Source organism: Canis aureus, chromosome 9, assembly GCF_053574225.1.
Source record: "Canis aureus isolate CA01 chromosome 9, VMU_Caureus_v.1.0, whole genome shotgun sequence".
NCBI lineage: Eukaryota > Metazoa > Chordata > Mammalia > Carnivora > Canidae > Canis > Canis aureus.
The window spans coordinates 68,467,686-68,490,181 of NC_135619.1; the positions used below are offsets into that span (position 1 = coordinate 68,467,686).

Consider the following 22,496-nt stretch of genomic DNA (forward strand, 5'->3'; position numbering starts at 1 on the left):
GAGGAAGCCTGACATCCCCAAACGTCCTCCCCGACCCTTAATCTTCCCGGACTGTCATGTCCTGAAACAGGATGTGTTCGCCGCGGAACCCTGCGACCCTCGCTACCCAAGGGGCAGCCCGGTCACCTCCTCGCAGGGCCCCCCCCAACCCCCGACGCAACCGCTCCCCGCAGTGTAGACTCCATCCCCTCCGTTAAGTTTCCGAAGCACGTGATGGGGGGGGGGGGCGCAACTTGCTAGAAACAGACTATAAACACTAGAACACATTTCCGTGAGCCCTGCCACGCTGGGATCCAAACAATCCCCGGGGAGCGGGCGGCGGAGGGGGAGGGGGAAGGGGAGGGGGTGGACGTCACCCAGCGCGGGTGACGGGTGACACCCGCTCGCCGATCCCCGAGGAGGGGGAGCGAGACCCTCCCGGCCGGCCGCCGGCGGCTCTTACCCATTTGTCCAAGGGGACTTGGGCGAGGGAGCCGGTGCCCTGGTACAGGTCCAGGCTGAGCTGCTCCAGGCTCAGCTTCTCCTGCAGGAAGTGGCCCAGGTATCTCTGCAGGAGGTAGCGACATGCCCTCTTCTTGATGGACTCCGAGAACGGCCACGGCATGGTGAGCGCCGGCAACGGGGCCCGCGGGGGCTGCAGGCGGCGGCTCCGGCCCTGGGGCCCAGGCTCCGGCTCCGGCTCCAGGCCGCGGCGGCGGCGGTGGCGGCGGCGGCGGCGGCGGCTCGAGTCCCGGCGGCGGGGCCTAAGCCCGGGACGGCCCCTCCATGCCCGCTGGGCGCCGGGCGTCCCTCAGGGCGACCCCATGGCCCGCGCCGCGCTGCTCGCGCTAGGCCCGGCGGGGACCCGTCGCCCCAGGCCCGGGGGGGTGTGGGGGCGTGGGGAGGCCTCCGCGAGGGCCCCAGTCGTCACGCAGGCAGGATGCAGGGGCGCACGCGGCACGGCCCGCGGCAGGTACCGAGGCGGCCTCCTCCACCGCCGCCGCCGCGCGACGAATTTGTTGTCATCCGCGGGGCGCGCTCCCGACTCTGGGGCGCTCCCGGCGCGTGCGCGACGCCCACGCTCGCGGCGCGCGGCCGGGCGCTGGCGGAAGTGACGCCACACTAGGGGCGAGGGGGCGGGGAGAAGCGCCCGGAAGCCCGCGGTTCCGGCTCGGAGGGGGCGGGGCGAGCGCGGGAGGCGGGACGGCGCCGCGGGTCGGCTCCAGACGCCTCCCGAGGGGGGAAGCGGAGGACGCCGGGCGCGCGCAGGTGAGCCGGCGGGGGCTGCCCGGGGGGCGGAGGGAGGGGGGGCTGCGACCCGGACGGGCCGACAGGGGTCGGGGGCGCGGCTGGCCTGGGCCGTGCGGTCACCTGGGACCCCGACCCCGGAAACGGGCTCTCGGAGCGCGCGGGCCGCGGGGGGGCTGCAGCAGCGCCTGGCCCTTCCCGCCACCGCGCCACCCTCCACCCTCCACCCTCCACCCCGTCCCCCGGCAGCGGCCGGCGCCCATGTTCGGCAAGTTGTTGGCCCCCTCCCCGCCTCTCCGAGGTATTGTTTCCGAAGCTCCGCTCGGGTTTGCCCAGCGGCTTGGCGGTTTGCAGAGCGCTTTCTTCGTGCGGGGCGTGCTGCCCCCGCCCCCCACCCCGGCTCCGGGAAACTTGAGTCTTGGAGGCATCTGCGGGCAGAACTGCTTTCTGTGCTCAACGCCAGAGGCTCCGGACCCCGCGGAAACCTGAGCCAAGCGCTCGTGCCGCTCCGGGAAGCAGCGCGATCCTAGTTCTGCCTTTTGGGGCGGGGGGGGGGGGGGGGTGCATCTCCGGCGGAGGCCGAGCCGCCCGCTAGCTCCGCCAGCCCTGAGAGGCCTGCGAGCCGGGCTTCGGCGCCCCGAGACTTGCCGAGCTGCGGTAGGGGACGAACCCAAACCGAGCCCCGAGCACAGACGGTTGCATCCAGGGATACACAGTGAAGACGGCGGGTTATTGGCAGGTTGGTAACTCGCACCAAGACCGCCCGGAAATGTTGACCCAGGAAGGCTCCGGGTCCCCTTTCCACAGCCACACTCTTTTGAGAGCCAGTGTGCTCGCTCTCGCGTGTGTGTATGTAGTCGCTTGGATTGTTGTGTCCTCCCCGCCCCCGTTCTTTGTAGACTTGTCCGAAGCATTGTCGGTAACCTCAGTTCCCGTGCTCTTCGCTCATTCAGAAATATTCGTTAAGGGCCCGTTAAAGGAAAGTCTCCGCGGTTGGAGAGATGGAAAAGGTAGAAAAGAACTCAGGGAGTTTATGTTCTATGGTGAAAGGGCTATTCCTTTATTCAGTAAGCATTTGTGTTGTTGCCTGCTGGTGTGCTGGGGATACAGCAGTGAGCAGAGTTAAGTTTCTGGCCTCATGGAGCTTACCTCTTGTTGAAGGGAAGGGAAACCAACAGTAATTAAATATATCACAGGCCGTGGGCTGGTACGTGCTGTTGAAAAAGGTAAAGTGATATAAAGCGAATGGAGAGGGAAGTTATTTGCCACTTGTATACAGAGGGGTGAGAGAAGGCCTCTCTTATTTAATAAGGTGATGTTTTAGCAGAGTCTTGGAGAAAGCCAGGGAGCAAGGCATGTTGACTTCCGTGGCAGGGGAACAGCAAGGGCAGGATTGATGAGTTCAAGGAACAGGAGCAGAGAGTGAAGTAAGGAGGAGGAGAAGCTGGGGGCTTGGGGGCACAGGCCCTGTAGGACTTTGGGCTCTTACTTGGGTAGGTGAATGGGTTCGAGGAGAGGAGTGACATGATCTGGCCTGAGTTTCTACAGAATCATGCTCACTGCGGTGTGGAGGTGGGAGGACCAAAGGAGAAAAAGCCAGAACAGTTAGAGATTATTGTAGGAATCCAGGCAGCAGAAGGCAGTAGCTTGGACTTAGAGTAGTCGTGGTCGAGGAGGTAGGAAGCGGTTAGGTTCTGGATATATTTTGAAGATATAAGTAAGACATGTTTGTGAATAATGATTACATTTATCAATAAAAGGAATATAAACAAAGCGACGAAAAAGCGGAATCATCTGGGCGGGGAATTAGCATAGGCCTTGGAAGGTTCCAACTGGACTTTTGACAAATGGATACAGTCGACTTCTTTCAAGGCCAAATGTTAAGTGATTTCCTTTGGAATAGAGAATTGCATACAGGATGTCCACGAAATGCCTGAAATATCAACCATCGGGAAAGGAAAATAAAAATCAGAAGATTTTATTATGATAACAGGCATGCTCCCTTCGAATGTTGCCTCATATGTGTTATGCTTTCTAGGAGAAAGTCCGCGTGCATTTTCAGGCTTGGGACCTAGCATTTTTATACCTGGAGCTCAATTAGAGTATGATACTCATTTTAACTCATAGTGCTATTTTTATGTTTTATCAAAGACAGAGTACTATCACAAAATGTTAACACCTAGTGTTAATTAAATGAGGAAGGTGAAGAAACATTGTCAACTTTTTAAGACTTCCGTAAAAGGCTTTGAAGTGACTGGTTAGAAGCTACATAGCAGAGCTGTATACATCCTTCAAAGAAATCCATGTTAATGTGTGAAACAAAAGAAAAATGCGTGACATACTTTTGGCTTTTTAAGACTTGCACTCGTAACCGGAATATGATGTTAGGGCTCCCTTAGGGCTCCCGTATCTCATGATTCTGGGAGCTGTAAAAGACAGCAGCAGCCACAGCACTTCACGTGATGTTAAAAGCACCAAACTCAAAGTTAAATGGCTTGAGTTTCAGGGTCAGCTTTTCCTTAACCATCTTTTCAGTATATAATAATAAACATACTATTTTTTGAGCTTAGCACCGTGCTGAGCACTTTCCATATGTACTTGTGGTATCCCTTTATGTGATGCTATGGTTAGCTTCATTTTAAAGAGGAGGAATGTGTGACCAGAGAGATTCAAGTATCCTGCCCCAAGTCCCAGAATACCTAGAGCAGAGATTCTTGCTGTGTTCAAGACCCTTTAACCACTACAGCCTACTGGCCACTTGTTCATATTGAGAGGATTTTTCAGGCTATGAGATATGATACAAATAAAAAGTCATCCTGATTAAGATACCGTGTTCTAGCCCTCTGCTGACTGTTGGGATGTCACTTGTCAGATTCTCAAAGTGAAAATTGGAAATCTGTATACTGCTCTTGAAATCATTCTGCCTCTATTATTTTTTTTAAGATTTTATGTATTTGAGAGAGAGTACGGGCAGGGGGAAGCAGAGAAAGAGGAAGAAGCAGACTCCGCACTGAGCAGGAAGCTGGATGGTGACTCAGCCCAGAACCCTGAGTTCATGACCTGAGCCAAAGGCAGACACTTAACCACTGAGCCACTCTGCTTCTATTATTTTGTCATGCTATATATATATATATGACTGTTGTCATTAAGGACAAATCTACAGTCTTTTTTCAGCTCTTTGATGCTGTAAATCTGTGATGAAACACAACAAAGTCTATTAAATTAAGTAGAGAATAAAGAACTTAGTGATAAATTCCTTGATAACCAGTTTATCAATCCTCCAGAACACTAACATAGCACAAAAATTATACCCACAGATGAAGTTAGAGCTGGTTCCTAAATAATTGATGTATGATGTTATAAGGAATCATTTTGGAAACTTTCTACCAGATGACACAGTCATCTGACCAGAATAACTAATAGCACCCGTAAGGTATTCCAGTTTTTTGAAGGTACTGGCAACGGAATATTACTCAGAACCTGGTAGGGAGCCAATTTAGAATCAAAATGGAAAGCAAAGAGGTTTTCTATTTTGTATTCTTCAGATATTGATTTGTCTTATTTTGCTTGTAATGTACTTTATATTAAATATAGTACCCAATCCTCTGTGTAACCTAGAGGATTACTTGGAAACAAAAAAAATAATGCCTGGACGTTTTTTTAAGCCTTCAAATTTTGAGTCTTTTCTTAGAATCTCATTTAGTTTCTGGTTTTGAAGGAAAGGGTATTTACAGGGATGTGGTGTTGCTGCTTATTTACAGTTTACAAGGCTTGTCAAATTAACACTATCTGTATATTTCCTCACTGTTAGCTCCCCCTATAATTGATTTGTTGTTAGTCATCTATATGTGTCTCTGTCATTGCAAGTAGGGTGCAGAATAATTTTATGCATCAGTGTATAAATGGATAAAGTATGCAATTTTATTTGAATTACAAATACTGTAATATATGATGAATCTGATTTTAAATTTTAAAATTTGGGGGGCAGCTGGGTGACTCAGTTGGTTAAGCATCTGCCCTTGGCTCAGGTAATAATCTCAAGGTCTTGGGATGGAACCCTGAGTCAGACTCCCTGCTCGGCAGGGAGCCTGCTTCTCCCTCTGCCTCTGCCTCTCCCCACCCCAGCTCATGCTCTCCCTCTCTTCTCTCTCTCTCTCAAATAAATAAAGTCTTTTTAAAAAAATAACTTTTTTAATTTCAAAACTCATACTTTGTAGAGCTATTGAAAACATTAAATGTTACGTGTTAACAGCAAATAAAGATTAAACTAGCGTTAGCTTTGGATAATTTCTAAAAGTTGCTAATTATAATTAATCAACTTGATTCATCTTTACTTTCAAAACTCTTGTTTGAAATGCAGATAAATTCAAACCTCTCATTCCACTTGGAACTGAAGCTACCAGTTATTTTAACTATCTCAATAGCTTGGCTTCTTTTAGAAGAACGTTTCTGCTTCTATCCCTCGTACTTTCTAATATATCACATTTTCAAAAGACTTTTGTTTTGCTGCAAACAATACATTTTCTTTTTGCCATAGAAAAATTAGAAGATAAAAAATAGAGAAGGAATAAAGGACTTAGTAATCAATATCTTGATAACCAGTTTCATGAATCTTCCAAAAACACTTACCACAGCCCCTAAATCATACCAACAGATGGAATAAGAGCTATTGAATTTCCTTACCTTTTTACAAAAAAACAATACCCTAACTGAAGTGGGAAGAAGTATAAAGACTTAGTCTAACTCAGTATGAATCTGCTGCGCTTCTACTAGCTTCCACCTCTGCTCATTAACCTCATACCCCCAGGCCCAATGCCTAGAATTTTAAGCTTTCTGAGTTAATTTCTTAGGTAAGTGCAGTACTCCTTTTACTTCTCACTCAAATTTTTTATCAGAAGCAAAGGAAATCCTAGGAGTGTAGAGGCATAACCTGAAGAAGGCATAGCTTAAGACATCTATTTGTTTTTAAAAAGTTCTAGGCAATTTTACATCACACTTCATAATATTGTTACTATAACAGTGATGTGTATTTGGGGAAGAATCTCTACAGTGTATATTCTTATTTATCCAGTTGTATGCCCATTGTCACAGGGCCAAGTATCACAGCTTGAGAAGCAGTGAGTTAGAATTTTTTCTTTGATTTATTCATTCAGAAAGTATTTGGTGAAGGAGCACCTGGCTGGCTCAGTCGGTAGAGTTCATGCGACTCTTGATCTCATAGTGGAGTTCTAGCTCCACGTTGGGTGTATAGATTATAAACAAATAAACTTTAAAACATATATTCAGTGAACACCTGCCTTAGGTGGGACCCTGTGCTGGTGATGTAGACATCACAGGCCCTGATTTCCAAAGAAGTATGAAAATCTACAGCAATACTAATGCAAAGGAAGAAGGATGTAGTGATTAACTCTTTCTTGAGATCAGATACCGAATGCTGAAATAAATGTGTCGAGCTGAATTTTGAAGAACTGAAAGTCTAAAATACAGCTGAGCTTTGGACATTCCAGTTACCAACTCCCGTGTAGTTGAAAATCCAAGTATAACTTTTGATTCCCCAAACTCTTAACTAATAGCCTACTGTTGACCAGAAGCCTTACCACTTATATAAACAGCTAATTAACAGATATTGTGTATATTATATGCATTATGTACAGTATTCTTAACAATAAAGAAAAGAAGATATTATTCAGAAAATTATAAGGAGGAGGGGTGCCAGGGTGTCACAGTCAGTTAAGACTCCTGCTCTTGGTTTCAGCTCAGGGTGTGATCTCTGGGTTATGGGATTGGGAGCTATGTGGGGCTCTGCACTCAGGCTCTACTTAAGACTCTGCCTCTCCTCCCTTCCCCTGTCCATGCTGTCTCTAAGATAAATATTTTTTTTAAGAGAATCATAAGGAAGAGAAAATATATTTACAGTACAATACTGTATGTATTGAAAAAAATCTACATATAGGGATAGCCAGGTGGCTCAGTGGTTGAACATCTGCCTTCGGCTCAGGTCATGATCCCCGGGTCCTAGGATCAAGTCCCGCATTGGGCTCCCCATGAGGAGCCTGCTTCTCCCTCTGCCTGTGTCTCTGCCTCTCTCTCTCTCTCTCTCTCTGTATGACTATCAGAGATAAATAATAATTAAAAAAAAATTTAAAAAAATAAAAATTAAAAAATTAAAAAAATTTTTTAAAAATCTACATATAAATGGAACCATGCAGTTCAAACCCATGTTGTTCAAGGGTCACCTATAATGTCAAAGTACAATTTTTTTTTTTAAGTTAGAAACATAGGTCTTATACAAACATAGTAAGCATGTGTAAAAAATATATTTAACTCTATGGAATGAATAAGTCATGAGAATAAAAGGCAGAGCCTAAGGAATGCAGTTAATGGTATTGTTTTAGTGATGTAACAGGATAGATGGTAGCTACACTTGTGGTAAAAACAGCCTAGTGTATGAACTTGTCAAATCACTAATTTGTACACCTGAAACTAATTAAATTTTGTGTGTTGACTATACTCAACTTTTTAAGAAATGTATTTAACCCATTAATGAAGGAATTGGCAAGGTGGTAAAGTTTTTCCAAAGTAATATGGGAGAGGGGCACCCTGGCTGGCTTGGCCAGTGGAATGTGTGACTCTTGATCTCAGGATTGTGAATTTGAGCCCCATGTTGGGCGTAGAGATTACTTACAAATAAAATCTTAAAAAAAAAAAAAAAAAAAAGGTAATATGAGAGAGACCAAAATTACTGAAAGAAAAATTTATGAAATAAGATCACAAGGTTTGTTCAAAACTGGAATGCACTCGGTTGTGCATTCCTGGCAAAGACAGAGGGACAGGGCCCAGATTACCTTTCCACCTGAAACAATAAGAAAGTGGGCAAAAACATCTGGGGAGAAAAGGCTTTTAAGATGTTGGGGATTAGACAATGAAGGACGCTGATCACTGGGACATTGAAGGATCAGTGTCCTTCATTGTCTAATGCTGTGATATACAAATGAGGTGAGCCCATTGCCCCAGTTTATTGCCTGGAGAGAATTTCTAGGCATGACACTGGGAAAAGAAACCCAGGTAGAACCCAGTAGTCTCCCTGAATTAAGGATATGGAGCTTCAAGTTCAGAAAGGCCAAGTCAACCAGGACAGAGTACTAGAAATTAGAGAGCTTCACAGAAAGCAAGAGCTGTGGAAATGTACAGAGGATCCCCCTCCAGCCTGCAGCTGAATAAATACTGATCAACACATAGGTGTGAAGAAACTACCCAAAAAAAGTACAGGACCAGGGATGTTCCTGTTCCTATCACCAAAAATGGAAAATCTTCATAATCCATAGGATATCAGAATATTCAGAAAGGTTATTGACTCCATAGTGGGTCAGAATTAACCAGAAACTAAATGTAGGTTTGATACTGCCTTAAAAAGTCTAAAAGCAAAACTCAAAAGGATCAGGTGGGGTGCCTGGGTGGCCCAGTGGTTGACCATTTGCCTTCAGCTCGGGTCGTGATCCTGGGTCCTGGGATCAAGTCCTGTATCAGGCTTCCCACAGTGAGCCTATTTTTCCCTCTGCATATGTCTCTGCCTCTCTCTGTGTGTCTCTCATGAATAAATAAATAAATAAATAAATAAATAAATAAATAAATAAAATCTTTAAAAAATAAATAAACCAAAAGGATCAAGCTATTTCCAATAACTATATCCCAAAAGAATGCTCAATAATATTTATAGGCATATTAAAATAGGACTGTATAAGGTAAAATACACATTGTTTGGCATCCAATTAAAAATTACCATGCATACAAAGCAGCAGTATACAACCCATAGTAAGAAAAATCTGTAATTTGAAATTTACCCATAAATAACTATGAAATTAGTAGACAAGGACATTAAAAACCCGTATGTTTAAAAAGCTAGAGGGAAAAACTGAGCAAATTAAGTAGAGACGTGGAAAAGGTTTTTTAAAAAGACAAGTAGAGATAAGACGCTGCAGAAGAAAAGATTAGTGAATTCAAAGACAGCAATAGAAGCTATTCAAAGTGAAACAAAGAAGAAACTAAGAACATGAAAAAAGAAGAGTAGGACAACTTCACTTAAACCTAATATTCATGAAATTGGAGTCCCCAAAAAGAGGAGGGACAAATTAATGTTTGAAAAGCCCCAAGCAAAAGAAATCAGGAAAAATACACCCAGAGGAACAAAGACAGTAATGACATTAGATTTTTCACAGGAAATAATGTAAGCAAAATAATAGTAGAGAGAGCTTTAAAATCTTAGAGTGGGGAGACTGTCAACCCAGGATTCTATACCCAGCAAAAATATCTTTCAAAACTGAAGGTGAAAAGAAGACTTGTTTAGATATACAGAAGCCGAAAGAGACACCTGAGTGGCTCAGTTGTTAAGCATCTGCCTTTGACACAGGTCTCGCATCAGGCTCCCTGCTCAGGAAGGAGCCTGCTTCTCCCTCTCCATCTACCCCCTCATGTGCACGTGCATTCTCTCTCTCATAAATAAAGCTGAAAGAATTCATTAACAGCAGGTCTGCACTCAGGAAATGTTATAAGAAATCCATCAGGCAGAGGATGTGATACAGATCATAGATGTGAGTATAAGTAAACACAAAGGAACACAGAGCACCAGAAATAGTAATTATGTGGTTGAATATAAAATACTTCTTTCTTATCTAAATTGCTGAAAAATTATACTGTTTATAACAAAAGTATGTATTACGAAGTTTGTAGCACGTAGAAGTAAAATATGACAAAAATATTAAAAAGGCAATATAGTATACTCTTGTAAAGTTCTTATGCTCTACATGAAGTAGCATATCACTTCAAGGTTAAAGGTAGACTGTGATAATTACAGATGTATAGTGTAATTACAGATGTATCGTGTAAACTAACCACTAAGAACAGAGTTCATAAGCCACCAAAGGATGTAAAATAGAATCCTAAAAAGTGGTCAGTCCAAAAGTAGACAGAAAAATAAGGAAAAGCAAAGAGAATACAGATGGTACAAATAGATAATAGCAAAATAGATAGTAACCACATCAGTAATTATAGCAGTCATGTTAAATATAAAAGGCCTAAACACTACAATTAAAAGGTAGAAATTGCCAGATTGCATATAAAAGCAGGACCAAACCATATGCTGCCTGAAAGAAACCCACTTGAAATGTAGACTGTTGCTGTTACCATTCTCAAAGAGTTTAAAGGAGGCTATTATACCAAAATCAAATTCTCCTCTCTGGATATCAGCACACTTCAAATTGGGCTATTACTCTCCTTTAAAAAAAAAAAAGTATTAATTCATGAGAGACACAGAGACAGAAGCAGAGGGAGAAGCAGGCTCCCCACAGGGAGCCTGATAAGGGACCCAATCCCAATCGCAACCTGAGTTGAAAGCAGGCACTCAACCACTGAGCCACCCAGGCACCCCTCAATTACTCTCCTAACATTGTCCTTGCATTAGACTAGTTAGGCCAGTCTCCTTAGAATTCCTGCCACAGGGATCCCTGGGTGGCGCAGTGGTTTAGCGCCTGCCTTTGGCCCAGGGCGGGATCCTGGAGACCCGGGATCGAATCCCACGTCGGGCTCCCGGTGCATGGAGCCTGCTTCTCCCTCTGCCTATGTCTCTGCGCCTCTCTCTCTCTCTCTGTGACTATCATAAATAAATAAAAATTAAAAAAAAAAAAAAGAATTCCTGCCACACCCCATGCAGGTTATTGCTTATGCTTTGTTCCCTGTGAAGAATTCTTTACAACTCTCAAGTCCTTTCTGCTTCATCCATAATTTCACCTGTGCTCATTCAAGACCAGTTTTGACTGACCTCTTCCATGAGTCAAAGTCAAGCCCCATCATAACTAACAATTATGCCATAGATCACAGAATATCAGAGCTCTCAAGAACAGTAAAGAGTTTCTTGTCTGTTCCCCTTATTTCATAGCTGAGAAAATCATGAGTCCGGTGAGGTTACGTGGCCAGCCCAGGCTCATACAACTTTAGTGGTAAGTTTGTAATAAGACCAAACATACCATTGCTTTCTCTACCTACCTGTCACTCACAATTAAGTACACTTCTTAGGTTATGATTATGATGCATGTGTGTAGCGTTAATATTTATGTACATATTTAATGAGCTTGTCTTACTTCCCAAATTAAGCTATAATACCAATAGACACCTTTTTTTTTTTTTTTTAAGATTCATTTATATTAGACAGAGTGCCACCAAGGGTCGGGGATAGAAAGAGAGCATCTCAAGCAGACTCCCCACTGGGTGCAGAACCCAACTCAGGACTCAGTCTCAGGCTCCCAAGATAATGACTTGAGCTGAAATTAAGAGTTGGACGTCCAACCAACTGAGCCACCCAGGCGCCCCACCAGTAGACCCCTTTAATTAGTATTCTGATGCTTAGAGAAATGCTGGATATGTAGATGTACGGTGGATTATATTTAATAATTACAATATATGGTAATAAACTTAGAGTCTAAATTGACAAGATCACAAAACATAAGTACTTCATTACCTTTTGCCATTTGAAACAAGATGGTTAATTCCTCTCCATAGAGTACTGAGATTCAGAATTTTTTTTAACATGTATTTCCAAATCTTGCTACTCATATATAAAATAAGTTTAATTTAGTTCCTTTATATCTACTGATTTTTTTTCCAACTGTAATGTAAATGGAGTTGGTTACCGTGTATCCAAAAGTATTCCCAAAAGTCTATACCCACTCTGATACAAGAGCCATTACCTATTTAAACTTATATGAATGAAAATTAACTGAAATTTGAGATTGAGTTCCTCAGTCACTTTAACCAGTAGCTGTAGCTACTGTCTTTGACAGCACTGATAAAGAATGTTTCTTTCATTGCACAAAGTTGTGTTAGTCTAGAATTTCTTGTACAATGATAAATTGTTTTGCCTGCAGAAAGAGAGAAATCAAGGATTTTTACCAGATTCCTACTGATGAGAAAGTCATTCCAGTAACCAGACAGCAGCTCTAATGTGTGAGTAGTAATTCTAGTAATTTCTCTTCCCTGAAATGGACACCCATCTCCTCCTCTGTGATGCTGGCCTCCACACTCAAGTACATGAGATAATCCGTTGAGAAGTAAGAGAAAATAAGTTTATAGTTCATATTTAAGCTTCTGTTTAAATTCGTATTTACATGTTTTTAATATTTTAATTATAGTAGAATGTGTATGTAAATACATATACATATAACAAGGTATCTGTTTAAAGTATTTTTAGTTAATGAGATGCATAATCAGAAATGTAGATGCCACTTCTTTAATGTCCCATTGATCAAGCCACCCTGACTGCCGTAGTTCTAGCACCATCACCACCAACTGCCTTCATGTTTGGTGGGACCTTCATGGCTCTGTGTTCAGTCTCCTCAAGAGAGGATCTAATTGGATAGGCCAGTCACCATCTAGAATCAAGTAGCTGGACAGAGCTCTTAATTCAGGATCCTTAATAAACCCCTTGTCAGCCTTGAGATGCTACCTTTAATTGAAACGCTACCCCGAGTACATTTTGTGGTGATCATGGTACTGGAGTTACAGAATACAAAGCATGAAACTATTGTCAAGGAATCTTTGCAAAGAAGGCACTAAACTTGGCAAGTACTCTGGGCCTTCTTTTAAGAGAGCACTGTAAACTGTCTAGTACTTTACACTGCCTTGCAATGTGTTTATTAAAAATAAACTACAGCTTCCTAAAAGTAAGGTCAGAAAACGAAGTCTCTTTAACTACCTTTGTATTCCTTATCTGCTAATAGGCTACAGACACTGTGGTAGACAGAAGAGGCCCCCAAAGATGTCTGTATCTTAATCCCAGAAACTGAATGCATTACCTTATATGATAAAAGGAACTTTGCCTATTGATTAACTTTAGGACCTCAAACAGGGACATATCCCAATGTAAGCACGAGACTCCTTGTAAAAGAGGTGCCCGTGTCAAGAGTCAGAAAAAGGAGGTGTTACCACCAATCCAGAGGATGTAGTGATGTGTTTTGAAGGTAGAGGAGGGGACCATGAGCCAAGAAATGCAGTCAGCGTCTAGAAGCAGAAAAGGCAAGGAAACATTCTCCACTGAAGGCTCCAGAAGTAATACATCCCTGCTGCTACCTGGATTTTAGATTTCTCACCTCTAGAATTAAAAGAAAATTAACTTGTATTGTTTTAAGCCACAGGTTTGTGGTAATTTGTTACAGCAGCAAGAGGAAACTAATACAGACACATACTGCTAATTATTCACATTCTACAGAGCTTTTATTAAGCATTTTCTGAATGACCGGCACAAAAATATAATCAGAGTTCCATTTTTTAAAATCTCTTTACTTTTATAAAGCTGTTGAAGAGCTAGATCAATCACTGCTTTTCATTTTGAGTAGGCTTCTAAATCAATTAGGATGCTTTTAGTTGCTAGTAAAAGAATGGGAATTTGTTGGATTCAGTAACTGAAAAATGTGAAGATTGGTCAGGTGTCAAGACCGTGGCTCCATTTCCCTGTGAATCTCTTGGCTCTCTTCTTTCCCACCGTTAGCTGCATCCTTGGGCTAGTTTCCCCATCTGGAATGGCTACCAGGAACAACTGGGGCTGTGTACTGAAGCTGATCTGGATTGGAGCGACTGGGAGGAATTCATGTGGTGATTATCAGCATAGTCTCTAGCCAGGATTGGAGTCAATCTCCCTCATGTTGCCTGGTTGCTTTACTCAGTAAGGCAAGAAGGTGTTATGATTCCCCTAAGAAAATCAGGGTGCTATTAGGAATGGAAGAGGATATTGGTAATAATCAGGAGCCTGTTACAATGCATAAAAGATAAATTATAGTATCTTGAAATAATACTAGTGTAAAATATTAGCTTACATAATGCTTCAGTACTAAAACGTATCATTTTTATGTGTATGTATCATTACCTGAAGTTCTGAATGTGTCTTTTATATGCATCATGTAAAGTCATTTATTTGAGAGAGAGCAAGTGAGTGAGCATGGCAGCGGGCAGGAGGGGGTAAAGAGGGAGGAGGAGAGAGAGAATCCCAAGCAGCTCCCATGCCCAGCATAGAGCCTGACAAGTGCTCAAATTTATGACCCTGAGATCATAAAATCTAGAGTCAGACGCTCAACTAACTGTGCCATCTAGGGTGCCCCAAGACATTTTAGAAAAAATCTTCTAAAACTTTGCAGTTAGGAAAGTTGTCTCTCTTTTATGCCCATTGGTGCTAATTATTACACAGCAGCAACTTGATGACATACTTCATGGACCTGTAAGGGTTTCTTCCATTTTGATGTTGGATTCTTCATCTTTCTCCATCATTAAGGTCCTAATTGCAGTGAATTAGACTCTTGCTTTAAAAGCTTGTCAAGCTTTCTCATCATCTTTTTAATGTAGTGATTATTATTTCCTGACATCCATAATTGAGGTACTTGATCACTTAAGCAAAACAAAGATATATGGTATTCATGATAGTAAGAGAATAATGGACAGTTCCATTTCAAAATCTTCAACACTGACTCTGTAAAACAATAAAATGGATTATCTTCTTACACATGAAACCAATTATTATAATGAGTAGAATGATTATTTTTAGGATAAGGTAGAAAGTTTTAGAAAAACAAATGTTGGGCAGCCCCGGTGGCGCAGCGGTTTGGCGCTGCCTGCAGCCTGGGGTGTGATCCTGGGGACCCAGGATCGAGTCCCACATCGGGCTCCCTGCATGGAGCCTGCTTCTCCCTCTGCCTGCGTCTCTGCCTCTTTCTCTCTCTGTCTATGAATAAATAAATAAAATCTTTTAAAAAAAAGAAAAAGAAAAACAAATGTTTTCACTTTCATATATATAAGTCAATATTAGATTCCAGTTATCTGACAAATTGCCCCAGCAATAATTGATAAAATTAACTTGCTAGGAATGAGGGACTAATTCTGTAGAGTGCTACAGGACTCAAGGTAAAGGAACCATAAACATCATTAGTTGGAACAGGATTGGAAGAATATATTACTAGTACATTTGCTATGCAGTTTTTTAAATGGTTAGACATAGTTTGTCATAAACTGCCTTTAGCAACTAGTTTGCCTTTTATGATGGCAAACGATGTACAGCTACAGAAACTCTTTAACTCCTTAAGATTTTTGCGAATAATTTTAGAGCAGTGGCCATACAATAGAATCTATAAACTCTGAAAAATATGCAGAAAAATCTCCCAGAGATTTTTATTCAGTTTCTCTGAGGTGGGGTCAGTGGCCGGTCAGTGGCCATGGTAAAAACCACTAACTTAGAGGATTTTGAAAATTACAAATAGGGCACAAGTCAGTACTATAGAAAAAGAGATGGAATTTTTAAGGTACTAAAAAAATTGCTCATAACAAGTTGAAGAGTCCTACTACATTCAGGACAATGAATGCGCACTCCAGTTCAGAGAAATGAAATCTGAATTTACTTTTAAAGCCTGCAGCTAAAAAGAAAGCATGTTTTCTTCTGAAAATTCCTGCATTCCAGTGCATTTTGACATTCATTAACTTTTCTCATTCATACATTTTGAATTTTAACAATACTCACTGCTACCACATCACAGAAGAGAAGCTAGAACTCCATAGCAACCTGGCAGTAACGTTGGATTGAGTTAGCCTGAGAAATGATATTTTTCCAATTATAGTATTCGGATCAGTTCAAAGAAGTGGTGAAAACATGAGTCATTTAATAAATGGTGTTTGGACAGTAAGCCATCCATTTCAAAAACAAAGCTATACAAAATAAATTCTAGATGGATCAGAAAGTTAACCATCCATGTAGAGAATGGGAACTCAGAAGACAACCTAAGAGGTTTTTAAAATGTAATCATGGGGGAAAAAAAAAAAAAAAGTAATCATGGGGTGGAAAAGACCCTTGTATGCAAAACCTCAAATCCAGAAGTCCTAAAAAGAGTCATTGAGAAGTCATGCACTATAGTAGGTGAAGATTTCAATTCTGATTTAACAATCTGAGTTAATTTCCATTTCTGCTTTTTACAGCTGTATGATCTTGGAACTAAGAATATTCTATAAATATCAAAAAGATGTTTAATCAAAGAAATACATATTCAGACAATGAGGCATCATTCTTTGCCTCTCAGATTGACAAAGATTGTAAAGAGGATAATGAAAAAGAATATAGTCTCTCATATTCTATTTGTGGAGGATAAATCAGTACAGCCCTTTTTGTGAAGGTGAATCAGCAGTATCTGTTGAAAGTTAAAATGAGCATACACTTTGACTCAGCAATTCCTATTTTAAATATCTATCCTAGAAAAATACACATTAAAAAGAGTTATGTACCAGGATTTTTACTGAAAAAAAACTGAAAGCTAATATTCTGAATTATATCACTATGGGAATTAACCTTTAGGGGAAGAGTAGAAAACCTCTTTTTTTGAAAATCTATACATGTCTGTGAAAAACAACTTGGAAATGGTTTTGGGTTTTTTTTGTTTTTTAATTTATGATAGACAGAGAGAGAGAGAGGCAGAGACACAGGCAGAGGGATAAGCAGGCTCCATGCCGGGAGCCCGGCGCGGGACCCGATCCCAGGACTCCAGGATCACGCCCTGGGCCAAAGGCAGGCGCCAAACTGCTGAGCCACCCAGGGATCCCCCTGGAAATGGTTTTAGACAGTATTTTCCTTAAAAGTTGTTAGCTAGTTAATGTTTTCTATTAAGGCATAGCTCCTCTTAGTCAAACAACAGTATTTGGAATGTCTCTCTGTAAACATGTTTTATATCTACTCCTTTGCAGAATGGAAACAGACTGTAATCCCATGGAGCTGAGTAGCATGTCAGGGTTTGAAGAAGATGCAGAGCTTAATGGTTTTGAAGAAGCTGATATGAAAGACATGAAGCTAGAAGCTGAAGCAGTTGTAAATGACGTTCTCTTTGCTGTTAATAACATGTTTGTCTCCAAAAACCTGCGCTGTGCTGATGATGTTGCCTATATCAATGTGGAAACAAGAGAGAGGAACAGATACTGCCTCGAGCTCACTGAAGCAGGGCTAAGGGTAAGTCGCTTTTCTTTATAGAAAAAAAAAAAAAAAACCTTCTTATTGTTATTTTTACCACTTTAGGGGGCAGGGGCTGGGGGGCAAGAAGATTGTTAACTGAGAACACAACATCCAAAAAAGTTTTTTAAGATTTATTTATTTATTTTTAAAGAGAGCAGGGGTTTGGGGGGAGAGGGAGAGAGAGAGCATCTCAAGGAGGCTCCCTGCTGAGGCTGGAACCCGGAAGGGGAGCTCCATCTCACAACTCTGAGATCACAACCTGAGCCAAAACCAAGAAGGAGGCACTCAACCAGCTGCACCACCCAAGTGCCTCAGGTCCAAGATCTTTGTAAGAAAAGCTCTTTTTCTCTAGTTATTCTTATTAATTCTAAAGTCTTTGGGTTTTTTGAAAAAGAAAAACATTTGATTTACAGTGTTACTTTGTTTTGAACATAACCCCCCAAATTAATTTATTTCTTGCCTATAGCTAAATATATTCACCAAAAGTAGGCATTCTGTGCTTAGGTGAGCTTTGCAATCATCGTGTTGAGAGGATCTTTTCCCACCTCTTATAAAATGTCTCTTCTACTAAAACAACATACCTGATTGCTCTGTCCTCCAGCTGTTAGGTCAGAATAATTAAGTCACAGCAGAATATCCTGCCTCCAGATTTGCAAGAGTGTCTTTTCCTGTGTGTGAGCTTTTCTAGATAGAGTGACCCCTCTGCAACCTTTGAAACAGAATCTTGAATTTAGGAGAGTAGAAATCCCTGGCCAAGAGCAACTTACCATTTAAAACAACAAAACTCACTGGGGCACCTTGATCTCCTGGTTGTAGGTTGGAGCCCCACATTGGGTATAGTGATTGCTTGAGAATAAAGTCCTTCAAAAATAATAAATAAATAAACAACCCAAAACTCGCTGTTAGGAAAATTTCTGACCTGAACAAAGGAATAGATATTAGAAATTCCAAAATTTAGTTTGACTTTAATAATTGTCAACCTTGGCCAAAAGATCTCTGACTTTTGTTTGTATACCTAAGAGTAGCCCTGCAAAGTTGCAGAGTATCCTAAGGTACAGGGCAAGGCCTGAGTAGGTAAGAATGTCAGACAATGTTAAACACACAAATATCTTTTTATTTCGCTAGATTCAGTTTGCTCAAACTATGTGTTCTGTGTATCCATTGACTGGCAGTCACCTCCACTGAAATAAATTGCCAATCTGGCATCTTCACTACTTCCAGTTCCTCATAACTGCTGCACCGGTAGCTCCTTTGCTTTGGGAGTAGTACCTAGATTAACCAGTCTTAGTGCTCTCCTTCCTAAATCCCTGACATTGTGCTACAAGCAGGTAGTCTTAGAAGTGGATGCATCTTAAATAGAAATAGGCAAATCCAAAGTAGAGATCAATCATCCTGTGTATATTAATTCAGTCTTACACTGATTAGTTCTGAGGTGACTATGGAAGGTAGGAAGCATTCTGATCAGAGTCAGAAGCCGAACATGTGAATTTGAGGGATCTTGGGTGAGTCATTCAACCTGTCTGCACCCTGCTTCTTTATCTATAGCTTAGAGATCAGGAAAAAAAGCTAAAAAGGATTTGAAGGATGCTTATATGAATAGTTTGCAGAAAGGTCTAGAGCCCTTAGAAACCTGGCACGTAGATATTCCAATATTTGTCTTTGCAGTCTTACTCAGTTAGCTTTTACTGAGCAACTATCCTGTGTTGGGAATTAGAAATAGACTGTAGGCTAGCAGGGAAAGGAGGGGCAAACAGTGGTAGTGTGGTGTAGAAAGTGCTACAACACAGCATGGTTGCAGAGAGCTGTGATTCATCATCCTGACACATCTGCCTCTGCTTTCATTTAAAACAACAACAAAGCCACTTGTAACTTAAAGGTGAGTCTTCTTGGATAGATGTCTTAAAAAATTAGTTTATATAGGGAATTCACCAGTTTTAGTCAACAAAAGCTAAGTTGATTTTGCCCAACACTGCTGGTGAACCAAGATAGATCTTGTTGGGGACAAAAGCTTTCACGGTGTTTAGAGAAAACACACACACAGAATAGCATTCCCTTTGATCTCACAGAGTTGAGCATTTGTTTCCCTGTCAGATAAGTAATGTGTTAGTAATGTTGAATTAGTAATGTAACTAATTGTAAAGCAGGATTGAAACTATAAGCAGTTTTTAGGACTCTATAAAAGAGTTTAAATAAATAATAAAAATATGGACTGATAATATAGTATCTGTTCTGGTGCCTTTGTATGGTTGGTCCTCAGTAGGTGTGGGAATAAATAGAAGCACGTTTCAGTCTATGAAAATGAAATACCTGTTCTGTGTAGGCTTTTACATTCCTTCTGACATTTCTTCTGACATCCCTTTTTAGGTTCAGGAGTAGGTAAATTAAACCTTTTACATTTTGAGAAAAAGATGATAAAGAGGGCATTTTGTTTATGATGTTCCTTTAAGTTTCAGACTGCTTAGAAATACACTTAGTCAGGGTGCCTGGATGGCTCAGTGGGTTGAGCATCTGCCTTTGGCTCAGGTCATAAGCCCCACATCAGGCTTCCTGCTCAGATAGGGGCATGCCTCTCCCTCTGCCACTCCCTCTGCTTGTGATATCTCTCTTTCTCTATCAAATAAATAAATAAATCTTAAAAAAAAAGAAATATGCATATTCTATTGATTGAGAAATTGAGTCATTGAAGAATGGCCCCAGTAAACACATTTTTGTTTTCTGTACCAAGTTAAATCTAGTTATTTGATCCACTGTTGCATTTCTCTTGTAGGTGGTAGGTTATGCTTTTGACCAAGTGGATGATCACTTACACACTCCCTATCATGAAACTGTCTACTCGTTGCTGGATACACTCAGCCCTGCCTACCGGGAAGCATTTGGAAACGCACTCCTTCAAAGACTGGAAGCTTTGAAGAGGGATGGATAGTCGTGACCAAGCTGTTTCCTTCTAGAGGGGGCTGCTGCTGGTACAAAATGTTGACATAAAGCTTGAAATACTTGCATATGGTCATAGTAGAAAACGCATTTTTGGTTTTATGTCCATTCCTTGCTTCAAATTTAGGCTTCTGCCTCAGAACATTACTGACTAATGAATTGTCTTTCTTAGTTTCGGATTCCTTAAGGGAATCCTGAGGCCATTGCTGTGATACTGTCGTTAAGACATTCAGATTTCTTCATATAGTAGCTCTGCATTTCAAAACCTAATCAGTATTTCATTCTGTTATTACAGGATTTTGATGCTACCAGCACTCTCTTTTACATAGGAAATTCTAGATTTGCACAGTAATATAACAGGAATTAAAATGACCTACATGGATTCAGCTTGCTAAATCAGGGGTTTACTACTAGCTTGGACTGACTTTGTAGTAATTATTTTGCTACTAGCCTTATTGGAAACAAATTATCAACTAGTTTCCCCTGCACAAATTTTGAAATTCACTGCTTCACTTAATCTATTTATATTACTAATAGGGACTGATAAAGATGAATTAATTATATATATTACTTAGCTAGTATTAAATGGAAAACAGGTACTGAAATAATAGTTCTGTATTCCTTGTTTGCAACAGCCAGCCAACTAAGAGGACAAACCGTTAGCAAATGAATGTAATAATTGTTTCCAAGATATTTAAGCACATAAGCAAATATAGGAACAGGCACCATTTTTCTTAACAAAAATCATCTTCAGTGTGTGTGTGATTCAAAAGGAAGAAGATTCTGAATTCCCAGAAAACAATATTTTGGCCTGTGTTGATTCTTATTATGAATGTTTGTTTACATGATGTACAGTATATATTCAGAAAGTATTTTTGCTTCAATGTTTCCTTTCTATACTGTAGTGCTTTGGTATTCCCTAGCACCCCTCCCTCCCCAACAGATGCACAGTATTCTTTCTCAAAGCTAAATCTACAATGTAATATGCCTGCATTGTATGGGTTTGAAACCAAAGGATGAATGAAGCATTCAGAGACTTGATATTTGAAAAAGGGAGACTCTCTTTTTATATTTTATTACAGGTACTAATATTTATAAAAATGAATCGTACCATGCTGCTACATGTTTTCAAGTACATATTGAATACTAAGGATTGGGGAGTCGATTTTTTAGTAGTACTACTAAAGCAGCAGCTGTAGAAATGTTGAAGTAAAATTCTGCATTGGGACACACCTTCATAATTTGTCATTTGCAGACTTTTTTTTTTTTAATCATTATTTAGTAATAGACACTTTTGGGCTCCGAAGATCATGTAGAACCACATTGAAGTTCGGTTTGGGTCAGTATTCATTGTCAGAGTCCATCAGGATGATTTATTTGTGTTTGGTAAATGCATGTCCATTTGCAGCTTTATTTTCAGATGCTAACTGTTTGGGCAGTGATATCTAACTGCAGGTCAGATTTTCTCACGCTTAATCTCAGGCTAAATAAATGTAAAGGATATTTGTAAAGTTCGAATAAAATTCTGTTTACTCATTTCGAGTTAAGTATGAAGAAAAGTGATTGTACATTCAAAAATTGACTTTGTTCATTTTGTGATAAATGACTGGTTCCAGGAGCTTCCATGTCCATTTTTGAATTCTGTATGGTTACATTTTGCTGTGAAGTGATTTGCTCTTTTTATCATTATGAAAGAGGAACAGAGTGAAAAGACATTAATAAAACTATACAGATACTGAAACTTCCATTTCATCTAGCTTGTTTAAAGAATTTAATCAGATAAATTAATCATTGATGTCACTTCCAAAAGGGGAAAAAAAGAAAAAGCCTCTAAATAAGTAACTCTTACAAGTCAATAAGAAAACAAGAACAGTGGGCATGTAATATAATCAAACAACTTGAAAAAAAATGTATGGATGTCCAGTAACCACTTGAAAGATATTCAACCTGACCAGTAATTCAAGAAAGGAAAAGAGTTTAGCTCTGTATTTAACCTAACAACTTAATAATCTCCGTTATTTAAATATAATGATATCAATAAGGATTTAGTGAGGGGCATTCAGTGAAACCTTTCCAGAAAATATTGGGTAATAGAGCCTTTACAAAGCTTGTAACTTCTGTACTGGTAATATCCTAGCAATCTAGCATGGAGAAAAGATTCAGCAGAAGATACACTACAAGAATATTCATTTTCTTTAATGGAGAGTTGGAAAGGCTCTAAAAAGCACATCATGTGCTCTTGATGGAAAAATATGCAGCCATTAAAAAATCATGAAAAAATGGCAATAGGAAAATACACTGCATGATTTAGAAAAGG

The 22,496-nt window shown here is 40.9% G+C and overlaps 2 protein-coding genes across 11 annotated transcripts in view; one reads left to right on the forward strand and one right to left on the reverse strand.

Moving 5' to 3' along the window:
- Positions 1 to 1,026, reverse strand: part of ATG2B (autophagy related 2B) — a 71,348-nt gene extending 70,322 nt beyond the window's left edge. For 3 of the 6 annotated variants that reach the window (XM_077910498.1, XM_077910499.1, XM_077910497.1), the window contains exon 1: positions 443 to 701. In XM_077910498.1, the coding sequence (XP_077766624.1) occupies positions 443 to 604 (162 nt within the window). In that variant the 5' untranslated portion in view covers positions 605 to 701. Of the gene's footprint in view, positions 1 to 442 lie in introns of all 6 variants that reach the window. The other 3 variants (XM_077910501.1, XM_077910500.1, XM_077910502.1) reach the window with 2 other exon arrangements.
- Positions 395 to 21,920, forward strand: GSKIP (GSK3B interacting protein). Of its 5 annotated transcripts, none has more exons than XM_077910504.1 (5): positions 395 to 605; positions 11,159 to 11,219; positions 12,144 to 12,222; positions 16,987 to 17,245; positions 20,016 to 21,920. In XM_077910504.1, the coding sequence occupies exons 4-5, from the start codon at positions 16,988 to 16,990 to the stop codon at positions 20,169 to 20,171; spliced, it is 414 nt and encodes a 137-aa protein (XP_077766630.1). In that variant the 5' UTR covers positions 395 to 605; positions 11,159 to 11,219; positions 12,144 to 12,222; position 16,987; the 3' UTR covers positions 20,172 to 21,920. The 5 variants fall into 5 exon arrangements, with proteins under 5 accessions (XP_077766630.1, XP_077766633.1, XP_077766632.1 ...); XM_077910503.1 differs by lacking the exon at positions 395 to 605 and adding an exon at positions 1,146 to 1,248; XM_077910507.1 differs by lacking the exon at positions 11,159 to 11,219.
- The last annotated feature ends 576 nt before the right edge of the window (positions 21,921 to 22,496 follow it).